Source organism: Oryctolagus cuniculus, chromosome 20 (genome assembly GCF_964237555.1).
Source record: "Oryctolagus cuniculus chromosome 20, mOryCun1.1, whole genome shotgun sequence".
Taxonomy (NCBI): Eukaryota; Metazoa; Chordata; class Mammalia; order Lagomorpha; family Leporidae; genus Oryctolagus; species Oryctolagus cuniculus.
The window spans coordinates 19,817,568-19,844,668 of NC_091451.1; the positions used below are offsets into that span (position 1 = coordinate 19,817,568).

Consider the following 27,101-nt stretch of genomic DNA (forward strand, 5'->3'; position numbering starts at 1 on the left):
AGGAAGGAGGACAGAAGCTAGTGGAGAGAGAATCTCCTGATCTGAATGTCATAAAGGTCTAAAACCAGCTGAGTTGGGACAGTGGGGACCAGGGGAAGATGGAGCATGGATTTTGCTTTTTCACAGAGAAAGTGGAACTAAAGTGAATACCACGGGGAGATAAGTGCTGTTTTCTGTGGCCAAACACAAGTATTAGCAACGTATATTTTAGGATGCAGAAAAATCTTACCGTATATGGCATTGATGATTTTTTTTTAAGATTTGTTTATTTGAAAGGCAGAGTTACGGAGAGGCAGAGAGAGAGAGAGAGAGAGACGTCGGTCTTCAATCTGCTGGTTGACTCCCCAAATGGTCACAATGGTCAGAGCTGCGCCAATCCTGAGCCAGGAGCCAGGAGCCAGGAGCCAGGAGCTTCTTCTGTGTCTCCCACACAGGTGCAAGGCCCCAAGCACTTGGGCCATCTTCCACTGCTTTCCCATAGCAAAGAATGCTGGATCAGAAGCAGAGCAGATGGGACTTGAACTGGTGCCCATATGGGATGCCAGCACTACAGGTGGTGGCTCTACCTGCTATATCAAAGTGCTGTCCCTGGCATTAATGCTTTTTTTGAGAGAAGGCACTGAACCCATAAAGCCATGTCTTTCAATTCATGTATATATTTTTTTCCAATGCACACAAAACAGTTCTAGAAGGGTACACTTGCTATTGGAAATAGAAACTATCCTTTGGAGAAGACTGGGATTGGGAACTGAGTGAAGAGAATCTTCCTGTATTACTTGACACTTTTATAGTGAAGAATATATTTACATATGTAATTTTAAATGTAGAATTCTATTAAATTACAATTCCATTAAACTACTTGTTAAGAAAGAGAAATGTAAATATATATCTTGAGAATAGGGACAGTTGTACTTTCAAATGTCCTAATAACCATATATAAAATCATAATTGTCATGTGTTCTGATTTCTGAATCTAATACATTTGCTAATGACCCCTTGACCAGGAGTTTCTGGTTTAGAGCCATGTGACAACCCCATTTCCTTTAAAAGTAAAGTCCTTCTCTCTTTGGCTGACCCCCAGTTTTAGAAAAAACAACTTAAGGGACCGGCGCTATGGCGCAGCAGGTTAAAGCCCTGGCCTGAAGCGCTGGCATCCCATATGGGCGCCGGTTTTAGTCGTGGCTGCTCCTCTTCTGATCCAGCTCTCAGCTATGGCCTGGGATAGCAGTGCAAGATGGCACAAGTACTTGGGCCCCTGCACCTGCATGGGAGACCGGAAGAAGTTCCTGGCTGCAGGCTTCGGATGGGTGCAGCTCTGGCATTGTGGCCATTGGGGAGTGAACCAGAGGATGGAAGACCCTTCGCTCTCTCTCTGACTCTACCTCTCTCTATAACTCTTTCAAATAAATAAAATAAATCTTAAAAAAAAAAACTCAAGTAATTTTGACTTGTCCCTAATTCATTATTGCACTAGTCATGATAAAATTTGGGGCATATCTTAATGTTAACACCAGAAAAAAATGCAATACTTTCCACAAGATTTTGCCTTCCCAGGATTCAAAGGTTATTTACAATGAGTGTATAAAGGAGCTTAGTTGGGGGGGAGGTGTTGTGATGTCTTGAGTTAAGTTGCTGATTGGGAAGCCCCATCCCATATTAGGATGTCTGGTTCTAGCCCCAGCTACTCCACACTCCAATCCAACTTCATGCTAGTGTGCCTGGGAGGCAGAGGATGGAGTACCAAGCACTTAGGCTCTGCCACCCAGGTGGAACCCAAATGGAGTTCCTAACTCCTGGCTTCTGAGTCAGGCCACTGTGGTCATTCGAGGAGTGAACCAACAATGCCAGCCCCTATTGTTCTCCTATTTAAAACACTTCCTGGGGCCTGTGCAGTTGCATAGTGGTCTAAGCCTCCGCCTGTGGTAACGGCATCCCATGTGGGCACTGGTTCAAGTCCCGGCTGCTCCTGTTCCAATCCAGCTCTCTGCTATGGTCTGGGAAAGCAGTGGAAGATGGCCCAAGTCCTTGGGCCCCTGTACCCACGTGGGGGATCCGGAAGATACTCCTGGCTCTTGGCTTCAGATTGTCTCAGCTCCAGCTGTTGGGGCCATTTGGGGAGAGAACACGTGGATGGAAGACCTTTCTCTCTGTCTCTCTCTTTGTCTGTAACTCTACCTCTCAAATAAATAAATTAACAAATAAACATTTCCAATAGAGTTCCTTTTGGGCTTCAACTGACTTGAGCCATAAACTTCAGGGAGAAATATTTATAGCTCTATTTTTAAAAGATCAGTATGTTAAAAAACAGTTACTTATTTCTGGTTGATTTCAAGTCTGAACTCTTGGCTTATGGAGCCTCCATCGTGTGGCCCTAGTTGCCCCATAGCCTTCCTGTACACCTTGAGTATTCTGCACTGTTAGAGCATGTCTGCTCAGGCTGGAAGGCAGTAGGCCAAATGGTCAGTGAGAGACGAAACCTTTGGATCAGGACTGACTCAACTCACACCCACCACGCATCGTTCTTAACCCTCTGTGCCTCAGGCTCCTCACCTAGTATAATAACAGCCAATACTTGAAAGTTGAAATATGTTCAGTGCTTTACCTGAACAGCCTCATCAGATCCCAACAGCCCCATAAAGTACTCATGATCCCCTCTTTATAGTTGAGGACCTGGAAGTTCATGAGGTTAATGACATCCCCAGGGTCATAGTGAGTACAGTGATTTATGTCTACTCTAGAGGCCTCCTGGAGGATACCAGCTCCTACATCACCTAATGTTTCTAAGGATAGCAGTCTCTGGGAGAAATTGATTTCTTTTTTTTTTTTTTTTTTTGACAGGCAGAGTGGACAGTGAGAGAAAGAGACAGAGAGAAAGGTCTTCCTTTGCCGTTGGTTCACCCTCCAATGGCCGCCGCGGCCGGCGCGCTGCGGCCGGCGCACCGCGCTGATCCGATGGCAGGAGCCAGGAGCCAGGTGCTTTTCCTGGTCTCCCATGGGGTGCAGGGCCCAAGCACCTGGGCCATCCGCCACAGCAGAGGGCTGGCCTGGAAGAGGGGCAACTGGGACAGAATCCGGCGCCCCGACCGGGACTAGAACCCGGTGTGCCGGCGCCGCTAGGCGGAGGATTAGCCTAGTGAGCCGCGGCGCCGGCCTGAGAAATTGATTTCTAAGCGTTGCGTTTATTGTGTGAATGTTGTAAATTTCATACGACAAATTAGGTTTCCTTCTTTGCATAAACTGCTAGAATGAGTGGGCAACAGAGGTAAGTGTACAGTATAGGACTTCATAATAGACATCATTAAGTGGCCTAATTTCTGCCTCCATTTTATGGGTATCTTTCCTCATTCTCCCTTATAATTCATACTGCTTTCCATATTTTAGGTAGCTTTGGAACAATCTGAAGTTCTTTTTGAAACAAAAATCCTGGAGAAACCTGGCCATATGTAGTCAACTCTGAGGGGAAAGTGACCAAAAACCTGTAGTCACTGTAGGGAGTTTCTCCACTGCTTTACCAGTATGAAGGAATTGAGGTCCATTGGGCTGGCGCTGTGGCATAGTGGGCAAAGCCTCTGCCTGTAGTGCCAGCATCCCATAGGGGCCTGGGTTCTAGTCCCAGCTGCTCCACTTCCAACCCAGCTCTCTGCTATGGCCTGGGAAAGCAGTAGTAAGATGGTCCAAGTTCTTGGGCCCAGCTCCACGTGGGAGACTCGGAAGAATCTCCTGGCTCCTGGCTTCGGATCGACATAGCTCTGGCAGATACAGCTAATGGGGAGTGAACCAGTGAATGGATGACCTCTCTCTCTCTCTCTCTCTGCCTCCTCTCTGCCTCTCCTTCTCTCTGTGTAACTCTTTCAAATAAATAAATAAATCTATTTTTAAAAAAAAGAACTTGAGGTCCAGGACTGTCCTACACTAGTGCTGTACATAGAGATGTCTAGACGTCCTCACGCTCGGTTTCTGGGGCCATTTGGGGCTCTCTCTTCTCTCATCCTCCCAGTCTCTTTCCTTTAACTTCTTCCTGTGAGCTCCCATCCCAAGGGCCTATTTTTAGAGTATCAGGTCCACCTGCAACGAGTTGAAGCAGAGGTTCCCAGAATTCATATGACAGAAAATTAGATTATATGCTGAATGACAACACTTGACAGAGTCTTACCAGGTGGTCAAAATTAAGTTACCTCTGGCCGGCGCCGCGGCTCACTAGGCTAATCCTCCACCTAGCGGCGCCGGCACACCGGGTTCTAGTCCCGGTTGGGGCGCCGGATTCTGTCCTGGTTGCCCCTCTTCCAGGCCAGCTCTCTGCTGTGGCCCGGGAGTGCAGTGGAGGATGGCCCAAGTGCTTGGGCCCTGCACCCCATGGGAGACCAGGAAAAGCACCTGGCTCCTGGCTCCTGCCATCGGATCAGCGCGGTGCGCCGGCCGCAGTGCACCGGCCGCGGCGGCCATTGGAGGGTGAACCAACTGCAAAGGAAGACCTTTCTCTCTGTCTCTCTCTCTCACTGTCCACTCTGCCTGTCAAAAAAAAAAAAAAAAATTAGGTTACCTCTGAGCAGCCGTTCTTTTCTGCAGTTAAGACTGAATGGGTCTTTGGCTGGATAGATTCATACTGGTGAAAGAGTTTGTATGTGCCCAGAAAACCACGGGATGTGCCCTGAAATCTCTGAAGAACTTTCCAGTGCTTAGGGCAGACCCTTTGCTCCAGTCTCTAAAGCCTCTAACACAGCCCAGTACACTGAAGGGGGTTAAGGCAAACCTGGCTCAGGCCTCCTCCACAGTGAAGTAGGAAGAGCAGAAGAGCTGGAAGGCAGTCTGTTCTGCCAGGGATAACATGACATCCAGAGATGGAGGCCATGGCCCACAGGGCAGTCCCCAAATCTTAGCATCAAGGCATTCCTCCAGGCAAGTGAATACCATACAGTGACGGGGACTCCAGACAGACGGTGAACAGAAGGAATACATGGTCACATCCAGTGTCCACATCTTCAGACTGGGGTTCAGGGACAGATCTTGAGTAAGCCTTCAGGCAAGAGGAAGGCAGTCTTTCTTAAGGGATGCAACTGGGCAGGTTCCCCCAGCTCAGACACAGTAGGTGAGGGTCCCAGGGGATATGGGATTCTAGAGCAATACAGAAGCTTGGGCCTCAGAACTGGGTAAAGGTCCAGGGACACCAGGGTAGACCCAGCAGGGAGGAAAGGGGCCTTGCAAAGGCTGATAATCCAATAGGACCTGACAAGGAAGCTGAGCTGGTTCGTTTGTTTCAACAGGGCTCCTAGGTATTCTGGAAAATCAACACAAGTTGCAGGAATCAGATTTTTATTAATGGATGTGGTGCATGACTGCAATGTTATATTTTGCTGTGTGTGACAGGTTCTGTACCACTAAGGTGCTTATAGAAGAAACGTTGAATTTGCTGCCAGGCATCCACCTGTGCCCTTGAGTGAGCCCTTGGCTCACCTCCATAGAACACTGCTTTGCCTAACACTGCATGCACAGAGGCTCTACAGAGAGGAAAATAAGGTGGGTCAATACAGTGACCTGCTTCCGGGTATTGTATTATCTGAGGTCTGTCTTTCCCATGGGCTTGTAACCAGTCACAGGCTATCTGAGCATAGAATTCACTCTTCCAGCTTTGATCATCCAGGCCAACAATAAACAGGAAAGGACCCTGGGCCTTCTCCAGTGGAATAAGACTTTGGAGGTTGGGTTCCTCTAGTGGATTGTTCCACATATCCACAGAAATCAGACAGCCTGACTCAGTGATTTTTTGTTTCGCTGGGTCGCTGCCAAGCTCGGGAATGACCATATCCTTGTAATGCAGAGGAACAAGTGTGTTGGCTACGCAGGCATTGATTAGTACAGTAGCTGTGATGTCCTTCAAGAAAGAAGCCATTGAGAGACACAGGTCTCCTCCTTTGGAGAAGCCAAGAAGCCCATTAGGGCCTTTCACCTGAGGAAGAGGGAGAGAGAGAGAGCACAAACCTTGAATTCATATATAGAAGACATAAACAGTGACTTTGCATGCTCCAAGTAGCTTTCCCAAATATCATTTGCTTTCCTTTCATAAGCAACAAAGCTCTAATAAGCAAATCAGTTGATTTCTTAGTGCACAGGTCACCCCAATATATATATATGAGAACTACTCCGGAGTACACACAGAGGCCCATATCCCTAAATATTTAAGTCAAATAAAATACATGTTCCTCCTACCTTGTTAAATATACCATCATAACAAAATAGTAAGGTTAGGCTCAAATTAGAGTTCTACACCAGAACACAGCATGAGCGCCAGTGCCTGGTCCTGGTCTCTATATTTTGTCCCACCCTCTCTCATCCCACAGCTGGTTCCTTCATGCACCTGGAGGGGCCTTTTACACATCTGTGTGGATGTCCTGGCTTTGAACATGCATGGTGCCTTGAAACAGGAGCAGACTGCATGTAGATGCCAAGGGCTTTGGGGGAGGGGCTTGTATGGGTTCCAGACAGACACATTCCTTTGTGCCTCCAACTCCAAACCCTGCAGGCAAGGGTCCAGCTATAGTGGGAGCCAAATTATAGTCAGCTAAAACAAAGAGTGCAAAGCACAAGAAGCCCCTCTTGCCAGGGGGTAAGGATAACACTGGTAGACTATACTGGTCTGTTATTTTTCCAGGAGCTTATCTCCCCTAAATAAACCAACCTTCACAGTTTAAGACAAGCTAGGCTTTGGCAGCCTAGATTGTTTCGCTAGATCAGTCCCTGGACAAGGTTAGACCATCCTACAGACCTCACAGAACCCCTTATTCCTTAACATTACAATGTCTGGGTCCTGTCAATCTAAATGGTAGTAAAGAGTGTATATCATTTCATTTGTAAACATCCAAAAATGGCTTAATTTTTTTCTATTACCAATACAGACTTTCTTTGTAAAAAAAAAAAAAACACAGTACCATTATCACGCTTAACATTTATAAGATTCTTTAATATCCTCACAAACTTCATGCCTATTCAAGAGGTCACCAGTTGTCCCAAGCATGTCTTGTTATAGCCAGATGGGCAGGAATGGAGAGGACAACACAGTCACTTCCGTAGGAGCCTTTGTCTCTCCTGACGTATTTCTAGCACCAAAGGTCCTGGTCGGGATTTTGGGTTCTGCCCTGTGTCGGCTCTGCCCCGCTGCCCGCACTGGGTTCGGGTGAGCACCGTCCCACCTGTGGATGCTGCAGCATAAAGTCCACGGCTTCTTCAAAGTACTCCAGGCGCAGGTCATTCACGTTTTTAGGGAGGTCCTCAAATCTGAAGTAAGACAGGGCAAGCACAGCAAAACCATGTCCAGCCAGGATCTGGCCCTGTATTCACAAAGGCCACCCTCACTTCCAAACAGATCGAGGATCCCGGGAAAGGCTCCCTCACCTGCAAACACCACAGAGCACAGGGAGCTTTAGGCTCTCAAAAGACATCTTGGCTTCCGATTTGGACAGCCTGCAGGCTTGGGAAACCAGGGAAGTCAGGCTGCTGGAAAAAGGACCCCTTTTACTTCAGTTTAAAAAAAAGAAATCACTCGGGGATGAAGAGAAGGGAAGCAAAATGTTTTATTTTGGGATATATTCTCACAAGCAATAATAAAAATAATACAGGGAAACCAAGTTTGAAACAATATGAGAAAAGCCGGCGCCGCGGCTCACTATGCTAATCCTCCGCCTTGCGGCGCCGGCACACCAGGTTCTAGTCCTGGTCCGGGCGCCGAATTCTGTCCTGGTTGCCCCTCTTCCAGGCCAGATCTCTGCTGTGGCCAGGCAGTGCAGTGGATGACGGCCCAAATGCTTGGGCCCTGCACCCCATGGGAGACCAGGATAAGTACCTGGCTCCTGCCATTGGATCACCTGTCAAAAAAAAAAAAAAAAAAGAAAAGAAACAATATGAGAAATAGATTTTCCACCGAATTTTCTGTCTCATTTTCCTCACTACAGTATCTACCTGGGAATGCTCTATAGGGGATTATTAGAATATGCTCCTACCTTCTTCCACTCTCTGCTCCAGCCTCAAAGAATGCCATTCCTGAACGGGCTAGGTTCTCTTTGGCCCCTGAATATCAGTATGGAGTTTTGCCTGGAATACTGCTTTTCCTCCCTCTTTCTACTTTTTTTTTTTTCCCCACCAGCTTGACCCCTTAGTCTTCAAATCTAAGTTGAGACCTCCCTTCCTGAAAGCCTTCCCAGATACCTCCAAGGCTGAGGTGAGTTGGGCATCTTTTTGCTTGTTCTCATGAGCACCCTGGGCCTGTACCATCCCATCCAATACAGGGTCAACGGGGATTGCCTCATCCTCTAGTAGATAGTAAGTACGGTGGGGGTCACATCTGATTTTGTTAGCTACTGCATCCCAACACTTAGCAATAATTGTCTTTGACTTACTACATTTCTTCCTCCATCTCCAGGACCACCACAGACACCAACATCCATAGATGTTCAAGTTCCTCATATAAAACAAATCATAGTTGCATATGACCTACACAATGCTCTCACTGAGTCTGAGGTCCTCTCCAGATGACTGACAATACCTAATCCAATGTAAATACCATGTGAATAGTTGTTGCCTGGTTAGAGAAGAAGGGGAAAAGGTCTGTACTTGTGCAGTAAAATCACAGTTTTTGGAAAATATATTTTCCATCCATGGCTGGTTGAATGTATGGATGTGGATGGATATGGAGTGTGACTATAACTACTCAGGAAATGACGGAACATTCTGCATTATTTACAAAAGTCTTTGAGAAAACAATAAATTGTAAGTGGGTCGCATAGTAGACACTGAAACAGCTGACACCAGACTGCCTTGACTGGAATATCGGTACTACACTGGGTAGTAATGAGCTTGTTTTTGCTTTCTATGACAGCCTCCAGAAGTTACGTAACACATCAGTGAGTATGAATTGTTGAGTTCCTACTGCACCCTGTGAAAACCTCTAGAAATACAGAGCTAGAGACTGTGTAAGACCCAATTCCAGCCCCAGGAACTCACTGGGTGGTGGGTGGCTACTAGTTAAGTTAAGAACTAACCTGAAGAGCCACACACACGAAGCAGGGTGCCCTGTTCTGGAGAATGGTTACAGAATTCAGCTTCGGGATTCTGTGAACCGTGGGCAACTCTAACACTAGTCAGCAATTTGGTTGCAAGGGGTGGACCAAGGATCTCGTTTCAAGGTCACTCTTACCAAGCTTTTTTTTTTTCTTAGAGATATTTTATGCTTACTTTACCTTTTTTTTTTTTTTAAGATTCCACTTATCTTATTTGAAAGAGTTACAGAGAGAGAAGGAGAGGCGCAGAGAGAGAGAGAGAGAGAGATGTCTTCCATCCACTGGTTCACTCCCCAGATGGCTGCAACAGCCGGAGCTGTGTTGATCTGAAGCCAGGAGCCAGGAGCTTCTTCTGGGTCTCCCATGTGGGTGCAGGGGCCCAAGGACTTGGGCCATCTTCTGCTGCTTTCCCAGGCCATAACAGAGAGCTGGATTGAAAGTGGAGCAGCCAGGACTCGAACCAATGCCCATATGGGATGCCGGCACTGCAGGCGGCAGCTTTACCCACTATGCCACAGCGCCAGCACCTACCTAGTTTTTACTTAGGGTATTTCTCCTTAGCCTGGGGTCTCTACTTCACTTAGGGTTTCTCCTTCTCAGCACCATAGGCATTTTGAGCAAGGTAGTTTGTTGTTCTGGGCCTTGTCCTTTGCTGGGTGGGATGTTTAGCTGCATCTCCCTGCTCCTCCTGCTGGATCCAGTGGCTTCTCTGCCTTCAGATGTGACCTTCAAAACTGGCTCCAGATATTGCCAGATCTCACTCAGGGGAGAGGCAGACTCACCCCACGTGGAGGAGCCCCATACGGGGAGTTTTAACCTGTGTGTGTTTCAGTGATTATGGGGCACTGCCTCTACAGCAGGTTTCAGCCTCTTTGTCGGTGTGAAGTAAAAGCACTCCTAAAATAAATAAATTAAAAAATATTAAAGAGTAAACCAGCCTTGCACACGGGCCACAGGCACTGCCTATAGCGGTATTCAAAACACAGCCAAAGCCAGCACGCAGAGGCTCCCGACAGAGCTGAAGGCGCTCCAGCACACAATTGAGGGAGTGCCAGTCCCTCAGTGCCATGAACTTCAGAGGAGAAACTCCCATCCCGAATCCGCGACGGACTCCGGCTGGACTGGTTCTCCTGGGGGATATCAAGTTGGGGGTGTAGGGAGGATAGTTTTCCAGGTGACCTTGGACTGACTCCCTTTTCACTTGGGTTCTCAGGAACACCTCTTGCACACGGTGGGAATGTAACATGCTCAGACAGGACCGTCTAGGACAGTCTGGGATGTGCTCCAGACCCACTTAGACACGGAGTGTCCTTCAAAGCTTTATCCCAGGAATCACATGACCCCAAGGTCTCCATTGTCTGGGCGTCACCGTGTGCCCTTCTCCTCTCTACCCTACCTGGTGCTCAGACAGTCTGAGCTGCAGGGCTGAGACAGACCCTGGCAACACACGGGAGGGCAAGGGAAGTGTGAGGTCAAGGGATCTGAACTCCCTGCTCCTCCCACACAGCACAGCTCGCCTGCCCGCCCCCAAGAAGACCACAGCCCCTGCCAGTCATCTTCCCTTGAAGCCCTCAGGCCCAGGGTTGCACAACAAACCTGGGTTGTTTTGTGCTTAACCTTGCCCAGGCCCTTGTAAGAACTTTCTTCATGAAATGCTCCTCAAGGCCGGCGCCACGGCTCACTAGGCTAATCCTCCGCCTGCGGCGCTGGCACCCCGGGTTCTAGTCCCATTCGGGGTGCCGGATTCTGTCCCGGTTGCTCCTCTTCCAGGCCAGCTCTCTGCTGTGGCCCGGGAGTGCAGTGGAGGATGGCCCAAGTGCTTGGGTCCTGCACCCACATGGGAGACCAGGATAAGTACCTGGCTCCTGCCATCAGATCAGCGCGGTGTGCCAGCCGCAGCGGCCGTTGAGGGGTGAACCAACAGCAAAGGAAGACCTTTCTCTCTGTCTCTCTCTCTCACTGTCCACTCTATCAAAAAAAAAAAAAAAGAAAAAGAAATGCTCCTCAACTTGCCCAGGCCGAGTGTGTCACATCCTGCCAGACCAACACAACCTCCAACTGACACCGCCAGTGAGTACTGGGTGTTGAGATCAAAACACTTTTCTAGTAGGTACTTACGCCCAGGTCCATCAGCACAGCTTTACATGAGCCCATTTAAGGGCCCACTAAGCCTGTCCAGATAAGGAAACCAGACTCAGAGGCTTAGTTACGTGTCTGCTAAAGATCGCCAAGCTATTCAAGAACACAGTCCAGCTGCCACCTAGGCGGGTCTCATCTGACTGCATAAACATGGCTGTGCCCTGGAAGCAGCTCCAGGGAGAGGACTAAAGGGAATGAGAGGGAAGCAGGGCTCATGTTTCTCCATGGATCAATGCATTCTCATTCTTGGGAGGCTTGCATCAAAATCCGGATGCTTGGAGCTGTATCCCTCTGAATGCTTTAGCTTCAGGGCTAATTTCCACAGGGCCAGGCTGGGTCTGTGGATTAGGCATTCACTCTAAGCAGACTCCCATCCTCCGTCCAGGGAGCTAGGGGCACCGGCACCAAGAGGCCTCACACAGCGGCTTGGATAGTGTCCCGGTGCCCAACCAATGGAAAGTGCAAAGGGTGGCACCACGGGGCAGAGAGACCAGACCTGGCCCAGGACTCCTATAAGCAGGGACGTCTCTTCGCTGCCCACGTCGGGATGGCGGCGACGGTGAGCGTGGAGCCCGCGGGCCCCTGCTGCTGGGACGAGCCGGTGCGCATCGCCGTGCGCGGCCTGGCCCCCGAGCAGCCGGTCACGCTGCGCGCGTCCCTGCGCGACGAGAAGGGCGCGCTCTTCCGGGCCCACGCGCGCTACTGCGCCGACGCCGGCGGCCAGCTGGACCTGGCGCGCGCGCCCGCGCTGGGCGGCAGCTTCGCGGGGCTCGAGCCCATGGGGCTCCTCTGGGCCCTGCAGCCCGACAGGCCCTTCTGGCGTCTGACCAAGCGGGACGTGCAGACGCCGCTGGCCGTGGAGCTGGAGGTGCTGGACGGCCACGCCCCGGAGCCCGGGCAGCTCCTGGCCCGCGCGCTGCTGGAGCGCCGCTTCCTGCCGCCGGGGGTGCGGCGCCAGCCGGTGCGCGCGGGCCGGGTGCGCGCCACGCTCTTCCTGCCGCCAGGTGAGTCGCTCACTGCCCAGTTTTTTGCGACCCGCTTACCTAACCCCAGAGCCACGTGAATGTGGAATTCCCTCAAGCTGTTCTCCGCGAGCCGGAGTCCGTCGCGGATTCGGGATGGGAGTTTCTCCTCTGAAGTTCATGGCACTGAGGGACTGGCACTCCCTCAATTGTGTGCTGGAGCGCCTTCAGCTCTGTCGGGAGCCTCTGCGTGCTGGCCTTGGCTGTGTTTTGAATACCGCTATAGGCAGTGCCTGTGGCCCGTGTGCAAGGCTGGTTTACTCTTTAATATTTTTTAATTTATTTATTTTAGGAGTGCTTTTACTTCACACCGACAAAGAGGCTGAAACCTGCTGTAGAGGCAGTGCCCCATAATCACTGAAACACACACAGGTTAAAACTCCCCATATGGGGCTCCTCCACGTGGGGTGAGTCTGCCTCTCCCCTGAGTGAGATCTGGCAATATCTGGAGCCAGTTTTGAAGGTCACATCTGAAGGCAGAGAAGCCACTGGATCCAGCAGGAGGAGCAGGGAGATGCAGCTAAACATCCCACCCAGCAAAGGACAAGGCCCAGAACAACAAACTACCTTGCTCAAAATGCCTATGGTGCTGAGAAGGAGAAACCCTAAGTGAAGTAGAGACCCCAGGCTAAGGAGAAATACCCTAAGTAAAAACTAGGTAGGTGCTGGCGCTGTGGCATAGTGGGTAAAGCTGCCGCCTGCAGTGCCGGCATCCCATATGGGCATTGGTTCGAGTCCTGGCTGCTCCACTTTCAATCCAGCTCTCTGTTATGGCCTGGGAAAGCAGCAGAAGATGGCCCAAGTCCTTGGGCCCCTGCACCCACATGGGAGACCCAGAAGAAGCTCCTGGCTCCTGGCTTCAGATCAACACAGCTCCGGCTGTTGCAGCCATCTGGGGAGTGAACCAGTGGATGGAAGACATCTCTCTCTCTCTCTCTCTGCGCCTCTCCTTCTCTCTCTGTAACTCTTTCAAATAAGATAAGTGGAATCTTAAAAAAAAAAAAAAAAAAAGGTAAAGTAAGCATAAAATATCTCTAAGAAAAAAAAAAAGCTTGGTAAGAGTGACCTTGAAAGGAGATCCTTGGTCCACCCCTTGCAACCAAATTGCTGACTAGTGTTACAGTTGCCCACGGTTCACAGAATCCCGAAGCTGAATTCTGTAACCATTCTCCAGAACAGGGCACCCTGCTTCGTGTGTGTGGCTCTTCAGGTTAGTTTTTTTTTTTTTTTTTTTTTGACAGGCAGAGTGGACAGTGAGAGAGAGAGAGACAGAGAGAGAAAGGTCTTCCTTTGCCGTTGGTTCACCCTCCAATGGCCGCCGCTGCAGCCGGCGCACCGCGCTGATCCTGGCAGGAGCCAGGAGCCAGGTGCTTTTCCTGGTCTCCCATGGGGTGCAGGGCCCAAGCACCTGGGCCATCCTCCACTGCACTCCCTGGCCACAGCAGAGAGCTGGCCTGGAAGAGGGGCAACCGGGACAGAATCCGGCGCCCCAACCGGGACTAGAACCCGGTGTGCCGGCGCCGCAAGGTGGAGGATTAGCCTATTGAGCCACGGCGCCGGCTCTTCAGGTTAGTTCTTAACTTAACTAGTGGCCACCCACCACCCAGTGAGTTCCTGGGGCTGGAATTGGGTCTTACACAGTCTCTAGCTCTGTATTTCTAGAGGTTTTCACAGGGTGCAGTAGGAACTCAACAATTCATACTCACTGATGTGTTACATAACTTCTGGAGGCTGTCATAGAAAGCAAAACAAGCTCATTACTTCCCAGTGTAGTACCGATATTCCAGTCAAGGCAGTCTGGTGTCAGCTGTTTCAGTGTCTACTATGCGACCCACTTACAATTTATTGTTTTCTCAAAGACCTTCGTATATAATGCAGAATGTTCCGTCATTTCCTGAGTAGTTATAGTCACACTCCATATCCATCCACATCCATACATTCAACCAGCCATGGATGGAAAATATATTTTCCAAAAACTGTGATTCTACCGCACAAGTACAGACCTTTTCCCCTTCTTCTCTAACCAGGCAACAACTATTCCATGGTATTTACATTGGATTAGGTATTGTCAGTCATCTGGAGAGGACCTCAGACTCAGTGAGAGCATTGTGTAGGTCATATGCAACTATGATTTGTTTCATATGAGGAACTTGAACATCTATGGATGTTGGTGTCTGTGGTGGTCCTGGAGATGGAGGAAGAAATGTAGTAAGTCAAAGACAATTATTGCTAAGTGTTGGGATGCAGTAGCTAACAAAATCAGATGTGACCCCCACCGTACTTACTATCTACTAGAGGATGAGGCAACCCCCGTTGACCCTGTATTGCATGGGATGGTAAGGCCCAGGGTGCTCGTGAGAACAAGCAAAAAGATGCCCAACTCACCTCAGCCTTGGAGGTATCTGGGAAGGCTTTCAGGAAGGGAGGTCTCAACTTGGGTTTGAAGACTAAGGGGTCAAGCTGGTGGGGAAAAAAAAAAAAAGTAGAAAGAGGGAGGAAAAGCAGTATTCCAGGCAAAACTCCATACTGATATTCAGGGGCCAAAGAGAACCTAGCCCGTTTAGGGATGGCATTCTTTGAGGCTGGAGCAGAGAGTGGAAGAAGGTAGGAGCATATTCTAATAATCCCCTATAGAGCATTCCCAGGTAGACACTGTAGTGAGAAAAATGAGACAGAAAATTCGGTGGAAAATCTATTTCTCATATTGTTTTCTTTTTTTCTTTTTTTTTTGACAGGTGATCCAATGGCAGGAGCCAGGTACTTATCCTGGTCTCCCATGGGGTACAGGGCCCAAGCATTTGGGCCGTCATCCACTGCACTGCCTGGCCACAGCAGAGATCTGGCCTGGAAGAGGGGCAACCAGGACAGAATTCGGCGCCCGGACCGGGACTAGAACCCGGTGTGCCGGCGCCGCAGGTTGTGGATTAGCCTAGTGAGCCGCGGCACCGGCTTTTCTCATATTGTTTCAAACTTGGTTTCCCTGTATTATTTTTATTATTGCTTGTGAGAATATATCCCAAAATAAAACATTTTGCTTCCCTTCTCTTATCCCTGAGGGATTTCTTTTTTTTTAAGCTGAAGTAAAAGGGGTCCTTTTTCCAGCAGCCTGACTTCCCTGGTTTTTCCCAAGCCTGCAGGCTGTCCAAATCGGAAGCCAAGATGTCTTTTGAGAGCCTAAAGCTCCCTGTGCTCTGTGGTGTTTGCAGGTGAGGGAGCCTTTCCCGGGATCCTCGATCTGTTTGGAAGTGAGGGTGGCCTTTGTGAATACAGGGCCAGATCCTGGCTGGACATGGTTTTGCTGTGCTTGCCCTGTCTTACTTCATGAACTCCTGGTCCAGGAGTCATTAGCAAATGTATTAGATTCAGAATTCAAGGCCGGCGCCGTGGCTCACTAGGCTAATCCTCCGCCTTGCGGCGCTGGCACACCGGGTTCTAGTCCCGGTTGGGGCGCCGGATTCTGTCCCGGTTGCTCTTCTTCCAGGCCAGCTCTCTGCTGTGGCCCAGGGAGTGCAGTGGAGGATGGCCCAAGTGCTTGGGCCCTGCACCCCATGGGAGACCAGGATAAGCACCTGGCTCCTGGCTCCTGCTATCGGATCAGCGCGGTGCGCCGGCCGCAGCGCGCTGGCTGCGGCGGCTATTGGAGGGTGAACCAATGGCAAAAGGAAGACCTTTCTCTCTGTCTCTCTCTCTCACTGTCCACTCTGCCTGTAAAAAAAAAAAAAATTCAGAACACATAACAATTATGATTTTTTTATTTATTTTATAGGTAGAGATTAGACAGAGAGAGAGACAGAGAGAAAGGTCTTCCCTCCATTGGTTCACTCCCCAGATGGCCACTATGACTGGCGCTAGGCCAATCCAAAGAAAGGAGCCAGGTGCCTCCTCGAGGTCTCCCATGTGGGTACAGGGCCAAGTAATGGACCACAGCAGAGCTGGACTGGAAGAGAAGCAACCAGAGTAGAACAGGCGCATATATGTGATGCTGGCACCGCAGGCGGAGGATTAGCCTAGTGAGCCACAGTGCCGGCCCAACAATTATGATTTTATTTATGGTTAAATGGGACACTTGAAAGTGAAATAGTCCCCTCCTCCAAATTAAGATATATATTTACTAGATCTTAGCCAAAAGGCCGAGAAGCGATAAGATATATATTTACATTCCTCTTTCTTAACAAGTAGTTTAATGGAATTGTAATTTAATAGAATTCCACATTTAAAATTACGTATGTGAATATATTCTTCACTATAAAAGTGTCAAGTAATACAGGAAGATTCTCTTAACTCAGTTCCCAATCCCAGTCTTCTCCAAAGGATGGTTTCTATTTCCAATAGCAAGTGTACCCTTCTAGAACTGTTTTGTGTGCATTGGAAAAAAATATATACATGAATTGAAAGACACGGCTTTATGGTTCAGTGCCTTCTCTCAAAAAAGCATTAATGCAAGGGACAGCACTGTGGCGTAGCAGGTACAGCCACCACCTGTAGTGCTGGCATCCCATATGGACACCAGTTCAAGTCCCATCTGCTCTGCTTCTGATCCAGCATTCTTTGCTATGGGAAAGCAGTGAAAGATGGCCCAAGTGCTTGGGGCCTTGCACCTGTGTGGGAGACACAGAAGAAGCTCCTGGCTCCTGGCTCAGGATTGGCGCAGCTCTGACCATTGTGACCATTTGGGGAGTCAACCAGCGGATTGAAGACCGACGCCTGCCTCTCTCTCTCTCTCTCTCTCTCTCTCTCTCTCTCTGCCTCTCCGTAACTCTGCCTTTCAAATAAACAAATCTTAAAAAAAAAAAATCATCAATGCCATATACGGTAAGATTTTTCTGCATCCTAAAATATACGTTGCTAATACTTGTGTTTGGCCACAGAAAACAGCACTTATCTCCCCGTGGTATTCACTTTAGTTCCACTTTCTCTGTGAAAAAGCAAAATCCATGCTCCATCTTCCCCTGGTCCCCACTGTCCCAACTCAGCTGGTTTTAGACCTTTATGACATTCAGATCAGGAGATTCTCTCTCCACTAGCTTCTGTCCTCCTTCCTACCATTTTGCAGTTCAATTCAATGTCTCATCTGAAACGCTGAAATTTTGACCTTGACAGTCTTTCTTCATCTGGGGCAAAGATTATTTTAAGGGAGGAAGCTAATTTGGTTGGAGCCAGCAGCAGCCATGGCTTCCTTGAAGCAGGTTTAGGGAATAGTATCCCCTGGTGGCCAGTGCAGGCAACTGCATGGTCCTGCAAAATGCCTGCAACTTGGTCTGTCAGGCCAAGCTAGGTCTGGGGGAAGTGGGTGATTCGCCAGCGACAGCAACCCTGGCCACCTCACCCACTGGCTATCCACTAGGAGGCAGACAGCCGCGGGAGGCTGGAGCTGGCCTGCCACAGGACTCAAGGCTCGACTTCCTGGGTTTGAGGCCTCCAGGTGGTCCACTCAGAAGATCCTTGCCTCTGGCAAAAGCCAAAGGGCGTGATGAAAACCCCCCTCAATGGGGCTGGTGCTGTGGCTCAGCGAGTTAATGCCCTGGCTTGAAGCTCTGGCATCCCATGTGGGTGCTAGTTTGAGTCCCGGCTGCTCCACTTCCTATCCAGCTCAGTTGTGGCATGGGAAATCAGTAGAAGATGGCCCAAGTACTTGAGATCCTGCTAGGTGTGGGAGACCTGGAAGAAAATCCTGGCTCCTGGCTTTGGATGGCTTCAGATAGGTGCAGCTCCAGCCACTGTGGAAGGTTAGGGAGTGAAGCAGAGAATGTAAGATCTCTGTTTCTCTCTCTCTCTTTCTCTCTCTCTGCCTCTCTGTAGCTCTGTGATTCAAACAAATAAATCTTTAAAAAAAAAGAATAAAAATATGAATATACATTTTCAGTTTCTTTAATAAACATCTTACTAGTTCTTATTTTTTAATGTGATTAAGTTATCCAACTTTTATGATTTTTTTTTAAATTTATTTTGACAAATGGAGTTAGACATTGAGAGAGAGAGAGAGAGAAAGTTCTTCCTACCATTGGTTCAGCCCCTAAACGGCTGCCACGGCCGGCACTGCGCCAATCCGAAGCCAGGAGCCAGGTGCTTCTCCAGGTCTCCCATATGGGTGCAGGGCCCAAGCACTTGGGCCATCCTCCAATGCCCTCGCAGGCCACAGCAGAGAGCAAGACTGGAAAAGAAGCAACCGGAAATAGAACCCGGCGCCCAAATGGGATGCCGGTGCTGCAGGTGGAGGATTAACCAAGTGAGGCACGGCGCTGGCCCCTAGTTTATCCAACTTTTCAAAATAAGATTTTTATTTCAAAAATTAAAACATTCACAGTATATAAGAATCAGAAAATAGACAAGCAAAATGAGCACCGTGTGAGCTTGCTCAGGCTGCCGTACAACAATACCACAGATGGAGTGGCCTAAACAACAGAAATTTATTTTCTCACAGTTCTGGAAGCTGGCACGCCACGTGATGGCAGAGTTGCTTTCCATGGTTTCTCCATAAAGCCTTCTCTGTGTTGGTGCTCCTGGCGTCTCTTACTCTGCTTATAAGAACGCCCGTCCTTTGGATTATGGGCCTACCCCTACTTTTATTTATCTGAAAGGGAGAGAGAGAACGTCCCATCTGCTGGCTCACTCCCCACATGGCCGCCATGGCTGGGGCTGTGCCAGGCCGAAGCCAGGACTTTCTTCAGGGTCTCCCACTTGGGCACAGGGGCCTAAGCACTTGGGCCTTTTTGCTGCTTTCCCAGGCAAATCAGCCAAGCGCTGGATTGGAAGTGGAGCAGCCGGGAATCAAGTGGCAGCTTAAGCCACCACAGCACAACGCCAGCTCTTGAGACCCTGTATCAGTCACCTTTTCATGACTGTAAAATGCCTGAGAGGAGCTTCTTGGGAAGGAGAAGGTTTTCTGGCTTCCAGGTAGGAAGTTCACGTGCAGGACCTGGTGGCAGCTGGCAACGGAGGGTGGTGTGGAGGGATGGTCACAGGGCAGGCCAGGATGCAGAGCAAGACAGGCCAAACTCGGCCTCAGTAACCAGGCCTCGGCCGGCACTGTGGCTCAGCAGGTTAAGCCCCACTCGCTGCGCTGGCTCCCATGTCAGAGGACCGATTTCAGAGCCAGCTGCTTCACCTCCAACGCAGCTCCCCGCTAATGTGCCTGGGACGGCAGTGGATGAGGGCCAAGTGCTTGGGCCTCTGCCATTTACATGGGAAACCAGAATGGAGTTTCAGGCTCCTGGTTTTGGCCTGGCTCAGACCCAGCCATTTGGCGAGTGAACCAGAGGATGGAACATCTCCCTCCCTCTCCCTCTCCCTCTCCAGCCATTCTGCCTTACAGATAAATTAATTAAAACCACAACAACAACATCCAGGCCTCTCTCTGGAGAACTACCTTCTAAGGGAAGCCCTCAAAGTTGGGGAAACTCCCACAAGGCCCCCCTCAGCCACATCACTGAATCAAGTCTCCACCCTTAATTCATCAATGTTAACATAAGATTTCAGAGTTTAAATATCTGCACGAGTTTGGGGAGCAAGTCCTGTCAATCCATAATGGGCCCTATCTCTAAATAGCAGTGAGGGGCAGGACTTCAATATATGACTTCTTTTTTAAAAAAAAAAAAAAAAGATTTATTTATTTGAAAGTCGGAGTTACACAGAGAGGAGAGGCAGAGAAAGAAAGAGAGAGAGAGAGGGAGAGAGAGAGAGAGAGAGAGAAGGTCTTTCATCCACTGGTTCACTCCCCAGTTGGCCACAATGGCCGGAGCTGTGCCTATCCGAAGCCAGGAGCCAGGAGCTGCTTCTGGGTCTCCCACGCAGGTACAGGGCCCAAGGACTTGGGCCATTTTCTACTGTTTTCCCAGGCCATAGCAGAGAGCTGGATCGGAAGTGGAGCAGCTGGCACTGCAACCAGGGCCCATATGGGATGCCAGCATTGCAGGCAGTGGCTTTACCTGCTATGCCACAGCACCCGCCCCATGAATCTCAACTTCTTCCTTACTGGTAAAGCAGCTGAGAAACGCCCTAGGCTGACTATAGGATTTTGGTCACGTTCCCCAGAGTTGACTACGTATGGCCTTGTGTCTGCAAGACACATTCCACATTGGTGCCAGTCCCGGCTGCTCCACTTCCAATCAAGCTCCTTGCTAATGCACCTGGGAAAGCAATGGAGGATGGCCCAAGTGCAAGAGCCCCTGCACCTACGTGGGAGACCTGACAGGTAGGTAAATATTAAAAAAAAAAAAAAATACATTGCCAACAACCCTCCAAAAAGGGTGCATCAAATTATAAAACAGCAGAGTATTTTGCACCCCTATTTTACTATTTTCTATCAACTCCTAGAGGGAAAAAATTATTATTTTTACAATTTTTAGTTAATTTGGAGGAAAAAGACACCTTGGTTGTATGAAACCAACACTTTGTGATATTTTAAACGTGGAACCGATCCTTTCATCGCCGGGGGCTCCCTGTAGCGTCCTGGGTAATAAAGGAGAAACTCGGTGGAGGCTGGCGCTGAATATTCTCGATCGGATGCGAATGAATTATTTACTCTCACTTCAGGAAATCTGACAGCAAAGGCAGGCGCCCGGGGAGAGGCATTTAAACCGTCCTTTAACGAGCAGGGGGCTTTAAACTTTACGCAGGGACATTACTGCGGATCCGACGCTGATACCGCTTTGGGTGAGGAAAACACGTGCCCCGGGCGCTCGGCGCGCCGTCACGCGCCCGACCGCTCCGCGTCACCAGCAGCCGCCCGGCCGCCCGGAGCCGCGCGGGAGGACCCCGGCGGCCGCCACGCCGTCCCACAATGCTCCGCTCAGGCCTCCCTGCGGGCGGAGAGAAAGGACCGCTGCCGCCGTAGGCCTCCGCGGAGGGCTCCGAGGACTGCGCACGCGCACTGACCCCGGCGGGCCCTAGCAACCAGAGCAGTGACAGTAGCAACGGGCGGAATGGTGAGTACCCTCCGGGCCCCGCAGCCAAAGCTGAGAGATGGGGAGTGGGAAAGGCGGCTGTAACGTGTTGTGGGTGCAGGGGTCCTTGAGCAGCGGACGGGAGAGCTAGCGGAGGCTAGTTCCGTGGAGTCGGAGGCCCGAGGGGGAAGAGCAGCCGTGGCCCGGGGTGGTCGGGTTGAGGAGCGGCCTGGGGCTCTGATGGAGACCTGAGGTAAGGTGCAGGGACCCTGACGCCGAGAGGAGGGAGGGCGAAGAGCAGGACATTCTAGAAAAGGGGACGATGGCAGTGGGGAAGTGATGGGATGGGGAGTGTGGACACGGATATCCCTTTCGGAAGCAGTAATTTTAATCCCCCACCCGGCGAGGTGGAGGGGGGCTGGTTACCGGGGAGGCCTGGGTGGCCGCCGCTGCAGCCTGTTCGTCACCCGTGATGTGCCCAGCTTGCTCCCTGAATGGCTGTGAGTGCAGTTATTAGACAATGCTGTACGACCCGCTCTGATGGACCGGTCAGGGCAGTGTTTCCCAGTATGCCTAAGTATGATTTGGTTGGAATGCAGCCTGTAGGTTTTAATATGATAAGGGGGTTCAGGAATGCATTTCCACAAAGCGCCTCAAGTGGCTCTAAAGTTGGGGGGTATCCCGTCACACTTTGAGAAATGCTGCTGCCTTGGGTTTGGAACCTGCCAGTGGCCTGTCCAATCAGGGTTCTTTATGAAGTAGCAGTCTTACTAGGGATGTACGTCACTCAACTCCTAGTTAAATGTGCGCCGTCTTGTTTACATGCTTAGTAGCTCCAGAGAGCAGTTTGAAGAGGGTTACAGATCCAGCCAGAGCCATTTAGCAAAGTATGCTATTGTTCTGCCAGCTAGAGACGTTTATGAAGAATAAGTGTAATTAGCCGTCTTTTTGAGATTTCAGGGTCATAGAAGTAAGCAGAGATTGAGCCCAGGGGATTGAAATAATGAAGTTATGCTTGCCCTCAACCACAGGTTAAATACTACTCTTTAAAAAGTGTGTCCCAGGGCCAGCATTGTGGCATACCAGGTAAAGCTGCTGCCTTTAAGGCTGGCAACCCCTCTGGGTGCCAGGACGAGTCCAGGCTGCTCCACTTCCAAGCCAGCTCTCTGCTATGGCCTGGAAAAGCAGCGGAAGATGGCCCAAGTGCTTGGACTCCAGCACCCACGTGGGAGACCTGGAAGAAGCTCCTGGTTCCTGGCTTTGGACCAGCCCAGGTCTGGCCATTGCAGTCATTTGGGGAGTGAACCCAGTGTATGGAAGATATCTCTCTCTCTCTCCTTCTCTCCTCCCTCCCATCTATAACTCTACTTTTCAAATGAATAACATAAGCATCTTTAAACTTTTATTTGTTTATTTGAGAGGCAGGGTGAGAGAGATAGAGAGAGAGAGAGAGAGAGCTCTTCTATCCGCTAGTTCATTCCCCAAATGGCCACAACGGCTGGAGCTGAGCCGATCTGAAGCCAGAAGCTTCTTCGGATCTCCTATGGGGGTGCAGGGGTCCAGGCACATGACCTCTACTTTTCCCACACCATAGCAGACAGCTGGTTAGGAAGAGGAGTAGCTGAGACATGAACCAGCACCCAAATTGGATGCCAGTGCCACAGGCAGAGCTGGCCCCAACATAAAAATCTTAAAAAGAAAAGAAAAAAAAAGTTGTGTCCCCTCACAGGCATTTGGCTGAAGTCTGTTTTTTTTTTTTCTTCTTCTTTTTCCGACAGGCAGAGTTAGACAGTGAGAGAGACAGAGAGAAAGGTCCTCCTTCCGCTGGTTCACCCCCCCAAATGGCTACTACCGAAGCCAGGTGCTTCATCCTGGTCTCCCATGCGGGTGCAGGGCCCAAGCACTTGGGCCATCCTCCACTGCCTTCCTGGGCCAGAGCAGAGAGCTGGACTGGAAGAGGAGGAACCGGGCAGAATCCGGCACCCCCACCGGGACTAAAACCTGGGGTGCCGGCGCCGCAGGCGGAGGATTAGCCTAGTGAGCCACAGCGTCGGCCCTGAAGGCTACTGTTAAGGAATGTAGGCAGTTCTGGCTCTCAGGCTTATATTCAGGAGAGGGAAGACTCAGCCCTAAGTAAATTCTGCATGTGTGAACCATAAGAATTATTGAAAGTCTTTTAATGGAAAAATCTGAACCAGTAATTAGAGGAAATTAGCTGCAGCTGCAAATAGCACGTAGGGCCCTCCAGAAATACATGCCCACGTTATATTTAAAATTTTTTCTGCGTCTTAAAAAATGATCCTATTTCACATTAAAATCCAGATTTCTTGCTTCTCTGAAAAAAATACCACGTTGCACTGTTGGACACATTTTTTTTTCACCTTTTAATATTACTGAAATACAGTGTCATGTAATTGGCAGCATCTTTTCTTTCTTGATACATAAAATAAAGCTGTTACTTAAAATTAAATATGAAGAAAAGTGCTAGTAGGATAACTTTTACCCACATCCCACCTGCCAAAAGTTGTCTGGGGGTGAGGAGAGGTTATGCTCTTTACATGGCCCCTGCCCTTACCCGCCAGCTCTGGCCAGCTTGGTTCTTTAGGCATTTCAATTTTTGACCCCTAACTACAAGGGGAGCCAGTGGCCTTACACAACTTATATTGTCACAACAAATGGCTGGGTTGCCTCCAACTCTGGTTTGCACAAACGATGTTGAGCAAGTGTTCCTCTGTGTGTCTTTTTATCAGCCCATGCTGGGCTTTCTCTGGGAAGTACAGCCAGGAGTACAATTGCTGCATCATAGGATCTTGGTATACTTCGTTTCCCTAGGCGGTCTCAGAATTCTTTCAAGTATGTCTCTACCAGTTTTACTTCCACCAGCTGAAGAGTTTCCATTTCTCCACATTTTCATCAACTTTCTAACATCTAAGGATGTGTTTTAGTATTCCATTTTTTTCCTTTGTGTTTTTCTGATTTTTAGTGAGTTCAAACACTTCTTGATATACTTACTTGACATCTGGGTTTCAGTTTCTGTGAATTGTCTGTTCGTGTTTTTTGCCAGCTTTTCCATTTTTCTTCTTGTTTTTGAGTTTCAGGAGTTCCTTGTATATTCCACATATTAATCCTTTGTTTCACACTGAAAATATCTTCTTGCATTTCTACTTATTTATTTTCACATACTTGAAAGGCAGAGCGAGCAAGAAAGACCTTCCATCCCCTGGGTCACTCCTCACATGGCACAACAGCCAAGACTGGGCCTGGCTGAAGCCAAAAACCTGGAACTCCATCTGAGTCTCCCGTGTGGGTGGCACGGTTCCAAGCGCTCGAGCTAACACCTATCTCCCTAGATGCATTAGCGGGAAGTTGGATCAGAGGCGAAGGAGCGCATCAAACCAGCGCTCTGATAAGGGATCCCAAGAGCTTTACTGGCTGGGCCACAGTGCTAGCTCCTCCTCTGACCATTTAGCTGTGAGCTTCAGCAGTGAAGTTCTTCAGTTGTTGAACTCACCTTGCTTGAACATTTGTCATTTTATTCAGTTGGGTTTTCTATATAAATGATCATCTGTATACAATAACAGCTTTGCTTCCTCCCTTAATCATTTCATTTTGTATTTCTTTTTATTATAACACTGATAAGAGTTCTTGTACCATGTTAGTGATAGTGGCACCTTTGATGTGTTTGGGACCTTAAGGAAATACTTTTCATGCTTCCTTCCCAGCTCCTTTGAGATGAACATCCTCTACACACATCCTGATACCCCTACTGGTCTCAGTGTTTTCCTTTTCCTTAGCAACTGCTACCTTCTAATAGCCAATAAAATTTACTCATTATATATATATTATATATGTATATTATATAAATATATACACACATATATTTTCACGATATACTCCACCCAGTAAATAGATGTAAGCTCTATGAAATCAGGGCTGGTGCTGTGGTGTAGTGGGTAAAGCTGCTGTCTGTAGTGCTGGCATCCCTTATGGGTGCCAGTTCTATTCCCGGCTGCTCCTCTTCCTATCCAGCTCCTGCTAGGGCTTGGGAAAGCAGTAGAAGATGGCCCAAGTCCTTGGGTCCCTGCACCCATGTGGGAGACCTGGAATAAGCTCCTGGCTCCTGGCTTCGGATCGGCATAGCTCCATCCGTTGCAGTCATTTGGAAGTAAACCAGATGATAGAAGACTTTCTCTCTCTCTATCTCTCTCTCTGCCTCTCTGTAACTCTGCCTTTCAAATAAATAAATAAATCTTTGAAAAAAAAAAGTTCCATGAAGTCAGGGATCTTTGTTTTCTTCACTGATGTTTCCTAAATACTTAGAAGAATGCTTGGTATGTGGTAGACGGTCAATGAATATTTGCTGAAATAAATTAATCTCTCCATTAAGTATGTATGGTGTTTGTTACAGACTTTTGGTATATAGCTTTTATCAAGTAAGGAATTTCTCTTTAACTCTTAGCTGAGCATAGAATATCAGCTGTAGGAGAAAGCATTTAGCCAAGTGGTTAGGGTGCCAGTTAAGAGCCAGGTCCCTGGGTTTGATGCTCAGCTCCAGTTCATGACTCCAGCTTCGTGGAAGCTTTGTTGGCACTGACCCCGGGAGGCAGCAATAATGGCTCAAGTAGTTGGGCTCCTGCCACTTGCGTAGGAGACCTGGATTGACTTCCCAGCTCCTGGCTTCAGCCAAGTCCAATCCTGACCGTTGTGTGCATTTGAGGAGTGAAACAGCAAGCAGGGGCTCTCTCTGCCTCTTGAATGAATGAATGAATGAATGAAATTTAATATCATATTTAGAACTTTGTCAAATGCTTTTCCACACTTAGTGAAGTAAATATGATTTTCTCCCCTTTAATCCATTAATGATTTACATGTATAGATTTTTCTGTTGAGCTCCTTGCACTCTTGGGATAAATTATTCTTGATCATGGTCATTATACATCATTGGCTTTAAAAATTTAATCTTGTTTCCAGCTATGTTGAAAAGTAAATAGGGTTACTTATCTGTTATGGCATCAAGGTTATACTAACCTCATAAAATAAGTTGGCAGCTTTCCCTGTTTTTCTGGTTTCTGAAACAATTTGTGTAACAGGGAATATTTGTTCCTTGAAAGCTTAGTAGAACTCACTTATAAAACAATCTAGGCGGGCCGGCACTCTGGCATAGTGGGCTAAGCCTCTGCCTGTGGCACCTGGATCGCATATGGGTGCTGGTTCAAGTCCAGGCTGCTCCTCTTCCAATCCAGCTCTCTGCTATAGCCTCCAAAAGCAGTGGAAGATAGCCCAAGTGATTGGGCCCCTGCACCCACGTGGGAGACCCAGAAGAAGCTCAGGAGATGAGGAGGAAGCTCGGATCTCCTGGCTTTGGATCAGCTCAGCTCTGACCATTGTGGCCATCTAAGGAGTGAACTAGTGGATGAAAGACCTTTCTCTCTGTCTCTGTGTCTGTAACTTTACTTCTCAAATAAATAAATAAATAAAATCTTTAAAAAAAAATCTAGGCTTGGATTTTTAAGAGAGAATGAGAATAAGTCTCCTTTTTACAACATTGATGTATTCCCATCCTCTGATTCTTTGGATGACAGTTTAAAGTTTTTATTCATTTATTTGAGAGACAGAAACAGAGCTCCTAGCCATTGGTCCAACTCCCTACATGGCCCTAGACCAGGAACTGAAGCCAGGAGCCTGGAACTCAATTCAGGCCTCCCACATGGGTTACAGGAACCCAGGCACTTAAGTTATCATTGCCACCTCTCAGGGTCTGCATTAACAGGAAACTAGAATCCTGAGAGCCAAGAATTGAACCCAAGTCGGGGTGTGTTATGGCTCAGAAGGTGCTTAGCTACCAGTTGGGATACCAGAATCCAGTATCAAAGTGCCAGATTTGAGTAGGCTGCTCTACTTCTGATCCAGCTCCCTGCTAATGCATCTGAGAAAGTAGTGAATGATGGCCCAAGTACTTGGGCCCCTGCCACCTATGTGGGAAACCCCAGTGGAGCTCCTGGCTCCTGACT

General features: G+C 48.8%; 3 protein-coding genes across 5 annotated transcripts in view; 2 read left to right on the forward strand and 1 right to left on the reverse strand.

Moving 5' to 3' along the window:
* Nucleotides 1-5,299: 5,299 nt before the first annotated feature.
* On the reverse strand, nt 5,300-11,767 carry LOC100342993 (acyl-coenzyme A thioesterase 6). Of its 2 annotated transcripts, none has more exons than XM_051826020.2 (3): nt 11,683-11,767; nt 7,185-7,386; nt 5,300-5,944 (listed from the first exon to the last, which is right to left on the reverse strand). In XM_051826020.2, the coding sequence occupies exons 2-3, from the start codon at nt 7,200-7,202 to the stop codon at nt 5,342-5,344; spliced, it is 621 nt and encodes a 206-aa protein (XP_051681980.2). In that variant the 5' UTR covers nt 7,203-7,386; nt 11,683-11,767; the 3' UTR covers nt 5,300-5,341. The 2 variants fall into 2 exon arrangements, with proteins under 2 accessions (XP_051681980.2, XP_017204899.2); XM_017349410.3 differs by having other exon boundaries at nt 11,166-11,734.
* Nucleotides 11,676-21,133, forward strand: LOC103351687 (peroxisomal succinyl-coenzyme A thioesterase). Of its 2 annotated transcripts, none has more exons than XM_051826021.2 (2): nt 11,676-12,190; nt 14,944-15,256. In XM_051826021.2, exons 1-2 carry the CDS (start codon nt 11,734-11,736, stop codon nt 15,099-15,101), a joined length of 615 nt encoding a protein of 204 aa, XP_051681981.1. In that variant the 5' UTR covers nt 11,676-11,733; the 3' UTR covers nt 15,102-15,256. The 2 variants fall into 2 exon arrangements, with proteins under 2 accessions (XP_051681981.1, XP_008270296.1); XM_008272074.4 differs by lacking the exon at nt 14,944-15,256 and adding an exon at nt 20,824-21,133 and having other exon boundaries at nt 11,684-12,190.
* The window catches only part of DNAL1 (dynein axonemal light chain 1), a 48,115-nt gene continuing 42,033 nt past the window's right edge, over nt 21,020-27,101 (forward strand). The window contains exon 1 of the mRNA XM_008272076.4: nt 21,020-21,132. Coding sequence (XP_008270298.1) covers nt 21,130-21,132 — 3 coding nt within the window. The 5' untranslated portion in view covers nt 21,020-21,129. The remainder of the gene's footprint in view (nt 21,133-27,101) is intronic.

Bases quoted from the DNA above. Each gene is read 5' to 3' on its own strand.
- LOC103351687 (XM_051826021.2), top strand. From the start codon at position 11,734: ATGGCGGCGACGGTGAGCGTGGAGCCCGCGGGCCCCTGCTGCTGGGAC. The intron at 12,191-14,943 runs GTGAGTCGCTCA...TTTTTTTGACAG, and splicing joins CACGCTCTTCCTGCCGCCAG to GTGATCCAATGGCAGGAGCC.